At 46.0% G+C, this 10,103-nt stretch overlaps 1 protein-coding gene and 1 pseudogene across 1 annotated transcript in view; both read left to right on the plus strand.

Moving 5' to 3' along the window:
• ZNF621 (zinc finger protein 621) overlaps positions 1 to 5,265 on the plus strand; it is a 23,803-nt gene extending 18,538 nt beyond the window's left edge. Inside the window, exons 3-5 of the mRNA XM_045295086.1 lie at positions 507 to 633; positions 1,443 to 1,550; positions 2,844 to 5,265. Coding sequence (XP_045151021.1) covers positions 507 to 633; positions 1,443 to 1,550; positions 2,844 to 3,904 — 1,296 coding nt within the window. The 3' untranslated portion in view covers positions 3,905 to 5,265. The remainder of the gene's footprint in view (positions 1 to 506; positions 634 to 1,442; positions 1,551 to 2,843) is intronic.
• A 3,143-nt stretch (positions 5,266 to 8,408) lies between these two features.
• On the plus strand, positions 8,409 to 9,676 carry LOC101646696 (annotated as a pseudogene).
• Positions 9,677 to 10,103: the final 427 nt, after the last annotated feature.

The following is a 10,103-nucleotide window of genomic DNA, read 5'->3' on the forward strand; positions in this document are numbered from 1 at the left end:
GAGAGTACCGTAGGGATGACAGTATTGTGGGGATGACAGTATTGTGGGGGATGAGAGTATTGTGGTGATGACAGTATTGTAGGGATGAGAGTACCATAGGGATGATAGTGTTGTGGGGATGACAGTATTGTGGGGGATGAGAATATTGTGGGGATGACAGTATTGTAGGGATGAGAGTACCGTAGGGATGACAGTATTGTGGGGGATGAGAATATTGTGGGGATGACAGTATTGTAGGGATGAGAGTACCGTAGGGATGACAGTATTGTGGGGATGACAGTATTGTAGGGATGACAGTATTGTGGTCCCAGGGGTGTGCACATTGAAAGTGGGAGCACCAGCTGAGTGCTGGGTGGCCCCTCCCAAGTGCTGGGTGGCTCTCCTCTCCCTTGGAAACCTTCCATGGGGCTCAGAGCCGTGGACACCAGTAAGTCTAACCCTTCTCTGCAGGTCAGGCCCTTCCCTCCAGTGCGCCCCAGGGCCTGAGCAGGACTCTGTTGTTTCAGGAGCCGGTGACCTTTGAGGATGTGGCTGTGCACTTCACCCAGAGTCAGTGGGCTGGCCTGGAGCCTGCGAAGAGGGCCCTGTACAAGGAGGTGATGCTGGAGAACTATGCACACGTGGCTTCCCTGGGTAAGGTGTCTCTTTCAATGGCCTTTTGCGACCGTGGGACATCCTTCTGCTCTCTTTTATGATTTTTAGTGGCCTTTGGTCTAATGGGGTATGTGTTAGGCTGCTAACCTCAAAATCAGCTGTTTGGAACCATCTGTTGCTCCTTGGGAGAACTATGATACTTTCTATTCCTGTAGTCAGTCTCTGAAACCCCCAGGGGCAGTTCTCTGTCCTATAGGATCGCTATGAGTTGGAATCGAATTGATGGCAGCGAGATTAGTTTTGAATTGGGTGTTTTGGGTGTTGTTGTTTGAGATGAAGACTCCAAGTCCGTTTCAGTTTTGTTTTTCTTGGATGTTGCCTTGGGAGAACCCTGGCTTCTCTGGCTTTGAAACTAAACTTCCCAGTCTGCAGGGCGGAGGGCCTGCTCTCTGCTCCACAGGTGAGCCTTCCCTTCTTCCGTCCTTCCAGTCTCTTGGCGACGCTGGCCCTCCCCTTTGTGGAGGCGTTTCTCAGGATCTCATCATGTGTGAGAAAATGTCACGAAAAGATAATGAAGTTTTTCCACAAACATTTTGAAGCGTCTTCGTAGTTGTGCTTATTCTGAGTTAGGGCCAGATTGCTAAGCCCCTCCCGAGGAGCACCGCCCTGGCTTCCCCCGGCAGCAGTCAGGGCACATCTGTGGGACCCACCCGTGGCGGCTCACTTGGGCCTGGACTTTGTTTTTCTTGCCCAGCAGCCTGTTAGAGAGGAGGCTCAGAGGAGTCTCAGAAACAAATATGATGGGATGTCTTCCCTCCACTCAGGTTTCTTTTTTTATCTTCCCAAAGTTGCCTTTCCATTCCCGAAACCGCGTCTGATCTCTCAGCTGGAGAGGGAGGAAGCACCATGGGGCCCGGATCCCTGGGAAACAGAGGCTTCGAGGGGCATCTGTCCAGGTGAGTAGGAGAAACATTGGGTTTCAAGTCTCATTCTGCCTTCCCATTTTAATGTGCTGGGAGGGCTTCTTCTGTTGGAGGGGACAGAGCTCCGTGCTCTCTCTGGTTCTCACTGAGTACCAGCCTCTAGCTGCGGCCCTGGCCCTAGGATTGCATGGCCCAGCCTGCCTTCATATCCAAGCATCTCCTCCCAGACCGGGGAGCAGCCAGCTCCTACACTGCTTTTTCTTTTCTTATGTACCAGGGGAGATAGTTAATTCTAGACCACTTTTCATCTCAAGTATGGGTTCAGTCAAATTAAAGGCAGATATGCTTCTGAGGGCCACCTGGGTTTTCTGTGTCTCAGCTATATGTTTGAGTTTAGGCTCTTCCACAAGAAAAGAATGGTGTTGACCTGCCTTTTTAATGTGAAAACAACCTAAAAGTCCTCTTTTTAAAGCCGTCCCCTTTAGGGCTGCACCGCATCTGTACACCTGGGTCTGTCGGGGAAGGAAGGAATGCCAGCACCAGCACGCCTGCACACAGCCCGAGAGTTCTGGGGAATGCGTGGTTACTTGGATCGTCTTTTCTTTTGGCAGCAGTTTTCCAGCCTCTGCCTGCTGTGGTTTCATAGACAGTGGTCCCCTTCACAGTGATGCTCTGAAAGCCTGCCCTTGATGCCAGCTTCTGCCCAGTGGATTTTTAAAAAGGAATAATCCTTTATCCCAGAATATTATGTGGATTATTTAAAAGTAGAATTATCAGGAGATTATTTAGAATTTTTTTTGAAAGGTGGGTGGTGGTTTCCACAGGCTATCGGTGGGTGTTTTTTAATCAATTTTTTTCTAGTTTGAGTTTCCCAACTTAATGGGCCTCCTGGAATGCCGGGGCTGCTCACACGTTCTCCACACCCCCAATCTCCCTGAACTTTTTTTCTTTTCCTGTTTTGCATTCTCTCCTTTTCTCTTAAATCATTCCCATTTCTTACTGAGTTTTTTCTCTATCCCATTCTCTTTCTCATTTTTTTTGTGTCTCTCCCCATCCACAAGGGTCTGCGTTTTCTCATGTCACCTGTCTGCTTCACCTCGCAGCCTTCCCTGCAGGTGGCACTTCTTGGCCATTTCCTTGTCTGATCCAGTGTCCTCACTTTGCCCATGGTGCCACTGCCCTACTTTCCTCACACTCCTGTGTGGGCACTGCAGCCATTGTATTGTGGGAAGTGACAATCTCATCCCACAAGAGAAAATTAAGACCACTGGGCCCTGCTTTTCAGCAAGTTCAGTAACTGGGAACACTTGTGATTTCTTTGGTCAGGTGGTGAGCCCTGGATCCAGAGTGAAGAGGCGGCTGTAAAGCAGGAACCTTCTGGCGACACAGAGTTGTCCAGAACGCCGGGAACAAGACCCCTCGGCAGTGCATCTCAGCACCTTGATTTTGAAGGCCAGGCAACAAAGCAAACTTTCAGCCCAAATCCAAACCTAGTACTAAGAGGTGGGATGAAGTTCTACGAATGTAAAGAATGTGGGAAAATCTTCAGATACAACTCAAAGCTTATTCGACATCAGATGAGCCATACAGGGGAAAAGCCTTTCAAGTGTAAACAATGTGGCAAAGCCTTCAAGTCCAGCTATGACTGTATTGTGCACGAGAAAAATCACATTGGAAAGGGGCCTTACGAATGTAAGGTGTGCGGCAGAGGTTTGAGTTCCAACACCGCCTTGACTCAGCACGAAAGGATCCACACAGGAGAGAAGCCCTACAAATGTAAGGAGTGTGGGAGAGCCTTCCGCAGGAACGCCGCCTATCTTCAGCATCAGAGATTGCACACGGGGGAGAAAATATATAAATGTAAGGACTGCTGGAAAGCTTTTGGGTGTCGATCACTTTTTATCGTCCATCAGAGAATTCACACCGGGGAGAAACCTTACCAGTGTAAGGAGTGCGGCAAAGCATTTACTCAGAAAATAGCCTCCGTTCAGCATCAAAGAGTGCACACCGGGGAGAGGCCTTATGAGTGTAAGGTGTGTGGGAAAACCTTCAAATGGTACGGAAGCTTTGTGCAGCATCAGAAAATGCACCCTCTGGAGAAGAAGCCTGTCAAGGCGCGTGGGCCATCCCTGATCAGTCCCCGGTACCCTCCTCTGACCTTCACTCCTGTTCCTCTGCAGAGTTCATGTGCTGCTCCAGCTGTGGCCGTGCCTTCGCTGACCTTTCCACCTGCTCTGCTCATTCCCAACTCAGGGCCTCTGCTCATGCTGCTGCCCACCTCCGGAACTCCTTTGCCACCCATCCAAGTTGTTCGTGTCTTCCAGGGTCTTCCTCCTACTGTGAAACCGTCCCCTGTTATTCTGGCCCCTGGGTCTCACCACTCATGAACTTGACCAGGGCTTTTTCTGTGGCCCCTCGGCCCAGCAGGTCTCCAACTGTGTGTGGGTTTCCTTTGTTTTGGTGTTGGTTTTTGTTTTCAATCCCTCTGTTTGTTGCTTGAGCATAAACACCCTTGCAGTCTGTGTGCATATAAAGACTATTTATATGATCGAGTCACTCTGTTGGTAGAAAGTGAATATACTTGCCATTTGTATGTGTACCTTTTCAGTTTGAGCATCAGTGGCTGTGTCTCCGTGTGGGAACGTGAGTGTTAGACGTGCTGAGAGGACACGTGGCGGTGGGGGTGACGTGCCATTGAGTCGGTTCTGCCCACAGCGACCCTGTGCACAACAAAGTGAAACTGCCTGGTCTTGCGCCCTCCTCCCATTGTTTGCGTGCCTGAGCCCTTCGTAACAGCCCTGGTGTCGGTCCCTCTGGTTGAGGACCTTTCTCCCTTGTTGCCCCTCCCCTTTACCTAGCACAGTGTCCTCCAGGGAATGCTCTCTCTTGACAGGATGTTTAAAGTATGTAAGACAAAGCCTTGATTCCTAGTTCTGCCTTACTTCTTCAAAGACAGATTGGTTTATTCTTTTTAGCAGTCCATGGTACTTTCAATATTCTTGTCCAGCAGCACGATTCAAATGCGTGAATTCTTCTTCAGTCTTTGTTCTTCAGTGTCCAGTCTTCACATACATCTGAGGCGATTGAAAATACTGTGGCTTGGGGGAGCTGCACCTTAATCCTCGTGACATCCATGCTTTTCAGTCCTCTCAGGAGGTCTTGTGCAGAAGGTTTACCTAACCGCAATGTGAATTGTCGTTTGATCCCTTGACTGTTGCTGCTTCCAAAATCCTTGACAGCTTCGTCTTTCCTCTATCCGTCGTGGTGTTACCTCCGTCCAGTTGAGGATTTGGTCTTCTTTGCGTTGAGTCACACTCCACACTGAAGGTTGCGGTCTTTGATCTTCATCAGCAAGTGCTTCTAGTCCTCCTCACTTTTCATTGGAAGAACACATTAGGTGTTGAGAAATTTTGCCAAAGAGGGCATCCCTGTATTGGGTCACTATGATGAGAAGCAGCCTGGGAGAAATAGGAGGTGTCATTTGGACCTGTGGGAGTAAAGAGTTGACCTGCTAACAATGGATTTTAGAAATAACTGCAGGTGGGTTAGTGAGCCAATGGTTAGGTGTGTATTAGAACAGTTGAACTTGTGTTGCCCTTGGCAGGGATCACTGAGGATTCCATGCATCTATGCAATTTTAACCAGTTAATTTATCCACATCCATATAGACGAGGGGGTAACCAAACCAAAACAAAAAAACCTGGAGTTGTGCTGGGTGGAGCAGAGATTTCATAGTACACATTTTTCCCATCAGGAGAACTTGGAGCATCTCATTCTGAGTTAGTGCACCCAGTGGCATCACATAGGAAGGTTCTCTCTGGTTACAGTGGTTTTTTTTTTTTTTTTTTTTGTAAAAGCAGTTTCACTTGAACCTCATTTTTATTTTGGTTGATTTAAGAGAACAGCGTGCAGCTGTGAAATTTGGTTCTTACTCAGGAAAAATGCCACAGGAAACTGTTGTGCTGTTGAACACATAAGGACCGCGCTACAGGAAATACTCAAGTGCACAAGTGGTTTTCTCATTTCAAAAAAAGTGAAATGTCTGTTGATGACAAATCTCGCGCTGTACGTCTGTCAGCTTCCCGAATGGACAAAAATGTCGACTTGTAGTACATTTGGAGTTCATTTCTTCAGGTCAGACATCAAGCTTTCTATCTAGAGGTTCTGAAAAGATTGCTAACAGTGTGTGACAAAGAAAGCCTGATTGTGGCAGCTGTGGGACTGGTTTTGCCACCACAACAATGCATCTACTCACGCAACCATCTCAGTGCACCAGTTTCTGGCAAAAAACAGCACGCCTCTCTTGCCCCAGGCACTTGTTTCTGTGAATGAAGAGGGACATGAAAGGACAGCAATTTGACGACATAGAAGAGGTGAAGAAAAAAACAAGGAGGTGCTGTCAGCCATCCAAACAGATGAGTTTGAAAAAATGTTCCCAAGAATGGAATTGCAGATTTGACAAATATATTCAGTGTAATGGAGAGTACTTTGAAGCCGATAGGTTGTTTTGTGAAAAAAAAAAAAAAGTAAATAGGTTTGGGGAAAAAATTCCATTTAAAAAATTTGTAAATGAAGAAATAAATTGAAGGTAATGACGGGAATTATTTACATGATAGTAATCATATCCTATCATGACTTTATATATTTTTCCAACCATGACTTTTAACATGGGTTTTTAAAAATTAATTTTTTTCTTTAATTTGGCTCTTGTTATCAGGATGTGCCTGACTTTTTGTTTCCTAACTAAGTCAGAAGGGCATTCATTCTTGTTATATCTGTCATGCAAATCTTTCTCGGTGGGCATTCGGGTGTTCTGTTGGCAAGCATTGCCTTCTACCCAGTTAGCATGACTCATGGATATTAACTGGGTGAGTTGCTCAAGTATGTATAATCAGTATGGGAGACATCTGAGTAAGCCTCCATCATCCGTTTTTTAGAAATAAAAAGGGCTGGGCAGAAAGTAGTATTGAGCCTTATTTGGTGGGTAAATGAAGTAGGATTTTGAGTTGCCCTTGGTACTGACCATGATGATCCTTTACAACCAAGCAAAATCTATGCTGAGCAGTTACTGAAAACGACTTGAGTACAGCATTGCTTGCATTAATGTGAACGTAAATGCAGAGGGGAGACCCAAAGCCCATCTGTAGACAATTGGACATTCCCTTATAGAAGGGTCACAAGGAAGAGACGAGCCAGTCAGGGTGCAGTAGAGCACTGATGAAACATACAACTTTCTGCTAGTTATTTAATGCTTCCTCCCCACCACTATCATGATCCCAATTTTACCTTACAAGTACGGCTAGACCAGAGCATGTACACCGGGACAGATAAGAGCTGGAAACACAGGGAATCCGGGACAGATAACCCCTCAGGACCAATAGTGAAAGTAGCGATACCAAGAGTTAAGGGGAAGGTGGGGGGAGAAAGGGGAAACCAATCACCATGATCTACATATAACCCCTTCCCAGGGGGATGGACAACAGAAAAGTGGGTAAAGGGAGACATCGATCAGTGTAAGACATGGAAAAACAGTAACAGTTTATAAATTACCAAGGGTTTGTGAGGGAGGGAGGGAGGGAAAAAATGAGCTGATACTAAGGGCTCAAGTAGAAAGAAAATGTTTTGAAAATGATGGCAATAAGTGTACAAATGTGCTTGAAATTATGTATGTATATATGTATGTATTGTGATAAGAGCTGTATGAGCCCCCAATAAAATGATTTTAAAAACCCAAAAAAACTCACCCAGTCATTTTTCAGGCCAAAGACCTACAATCTGTTAAAATTACAGCCAAGAAAATGCTACGGGACAGTTCTACTCTGTCACGTGGTCTCTATGCGTTGGACTTCACAACATCCAACAAGGAGCTTTGCCATGTAGCTGACTTACCTGGTGTATTTGTTCAAAGAGTAGTTTTCTCTCTTAATCTCCAGATGTTTGTTTTGGATACCTGCGATGATGCCCAGAACCTCAGTATGAACGAACAAAATGGCTAGGAGCTGTTTGGAGTCATGGGGAGGGATATATGGATTGTGCTAAGAGATGTAAGAGCTCCCAACAACAACCAAAAAAAAACAAAAAAAATTAAAAGTAGTTATTAATATCACAAAGAAGTACTTACTGCTCTTTGGTGGTGTAGTGGGTTACATATTGGGCTGATCACTGCAAGGTCATCAGTTTGATGCCACCAGGCATTCCTGGGGAGAAATGTGAGACTGTCTCCTCCTATGAAGACTGGCAGTCTCAGAAACCCATGGGGCTATTCTCCTCTGTTCTGTAGAATCACTCGCTATGAGTCAGAGCCAACTCTGGCAGTGGGCGGTATCTTTTGTTCATTTTTATAAAGTCGTTTCAATCATTGGGAGTTCCGTGGTAGGATTCTTGATTCTTTGATTACCAATAAACACACCGAATGTGTAGCCACTACCTACCTATCTGTCACCGGAGGTTTGCATTTTGCTATGATGCCAGACAAGTTTCAAGAGAGCTTCCAGATTAACGGAAGGCTTGGCGATCTACTTTGAACATCTATCTGCCAGTGAAAACCCTACAAATCACAATGCTCCATTGAGCAAAGTGGGATCACCTTGAATCTCAGGGGCTGACTGGATGGCAGCTACACAATATAAGGTAAATGAGTATTCATATCTTATTTCATAGTTCTTTAGAAGTTGCATAATTTAATCTAAAATGTAATCTACAAAGCCAGATGAAGGCCTATACATGGGGGCTTCAAAGCATTCGTGGGAAAAAAAAATCGTTACATTTTAATTACATTTTTCCATGTATTTTTCGACACTCCACTCGCATTACTGAAAGCTTGTTGACAGTTTTATTACATGACGCCAGTGGAGGTTGGAGCTTGTGACATCAGTGAGTGTGGCCGTGTCCATGGAGAGAGGTTGCACGGCAGGAGCTCCGACTGGAGGCACCAGGGCTAAGAAGCTGTCGGCTTCATTAGTTCTAGCCACTGCCCGGGCTGTGAGCAAGAGGAAACTGCGGGCCACCAGAGCCGGCCTCACCCTGACACCCTCCTCAGTACACAAGATTAAACAGTGTCTTAAAGATAAACCTGACCATGTAGGTTTGAATGTTGCTGTTGGAACCAATGGGGGCTTGCAATGGCCTTTCTTATACTTTAGAATTCACAAAGACAAAAGGAGATTCAGATGAAGAAGTTGTTCACAACGGTGTCAAAAAACAAAATATCTTATTGTGAATGAGGGGGAGTGCAGAGTGGAGACCCAAAGCTTATCTGTAGGCAACTAGACATCCCCTCACAGAAGGGTCACAAGGAAGAAACAGGCCAGTCAGGATACAGTATAGCAACGATGAAACATGCATCTTTCCTCTAGTTCCTAAATGCTTCCTCCACCACCACCACCCACCCCCCCCCCAATCATGATCCCAATTCTACTACACAAATCTGGCTAGATCAGAGGATGTGCACTGGTATAGATAAGAACTGGAAACACTTAGGGTTAGGGAAAAAAAACAACTGGGAACAGGGAATCTAGGACAGGCGAATCCCCCAGGACCAGTGGGGAGAGTAGTGATACCAGGATGGGAAGGGGAAGGTGGGGGAGGAAGGGGGAACCCATCACAATGATCTACATATAACACCCTTCCTGGGGGACAGACAATAGAAAAGTGGGTAAAGGGAGACATCGGACAGTGTAAGACATGAAATGACAATTTATAAATTATCGAGGGTTTGGGAGGGAGGGAGGTGGGGAGGGAAAGCTGATGCCAAGGGCTCAAGTAGAAAGCAAATGTTTTGAGAATGATGATGGCAACCAATGTACAAATGTGCTTGACACAATGGATGTATGGATGGTCATAAGAGCTGTACGAGCCCCCAATAAAATGATTTATTAAAAAAATGAAAGCAAAAAGTTAAAAAAAAAGTGTTGATCGATAAGAAAGCACAGCTAACCCTTTTTAGGAGCAGAGATGGACTACCTAGAAGATAGATTGTCCAGTGAGTTTGTGTTCAGCCACGCCAACATCAAAGGGTCGTGTGCTGCGGAGAGAGCCTGAGTATGGGAAACTTCGTGACTCCACTGCCCGGAGCTCCAGGGATGCTCACGGAAACCTTGAGCTTAGAAGGAAACCATATGCCCATCACGGGCGTAGATCCACAATGTCTGACTGCCTGACAAAGGAAATAAAAGTAATGCATTTGAGAATGAAGCCGTGAGTTGATTCACAAAGAAGAGACGCTGCGTCGTTAAGGGCCGGGCATGAGGAATCAGTGATCTCTTTGGGTCATTTTTCTGTAAAGGAAGAAAAAAAAATCCCACCTGCACTTGACTCTTGCATCCTTTCTGTTAACCAATTTCATCCGAGTTACCTCCCCAGTAGGATTTCAGGATACCCATTCTCGTTGTGTTTGCATGAATTAGGCCTTTCTTGACGGACTTGAAATGTGGGAGCCCTTTGTCATTACTCGACCAGGTTGGTGGCCCTTCAGATGCAGGGACAAGAGCTCTGCTGACCTGGCTGCTGATCAGAATGCGGCCGGGGATGGTTTTCCGTCCAAACGGCCCAGCATTTTTTAATATTTTTGTCAAAAACTTCATTGCT

Source organism: Echinops telfairi, unplaced genomic scaffold (genome assembly GCF_000313985.2).
Source record: "Echinops telfairi isolate 266 unplaced genomic scaffold, ASM31398v2 ScPeMD7_4225;HRSCAF=4972, whole genome shotgun sequence".
Lineage (NCBI taxonomy): Eukaryota > Metazoa > Chordata > Mammalia > Afrosoricida > Tenrecidae > Echinops > Echinops telfairi.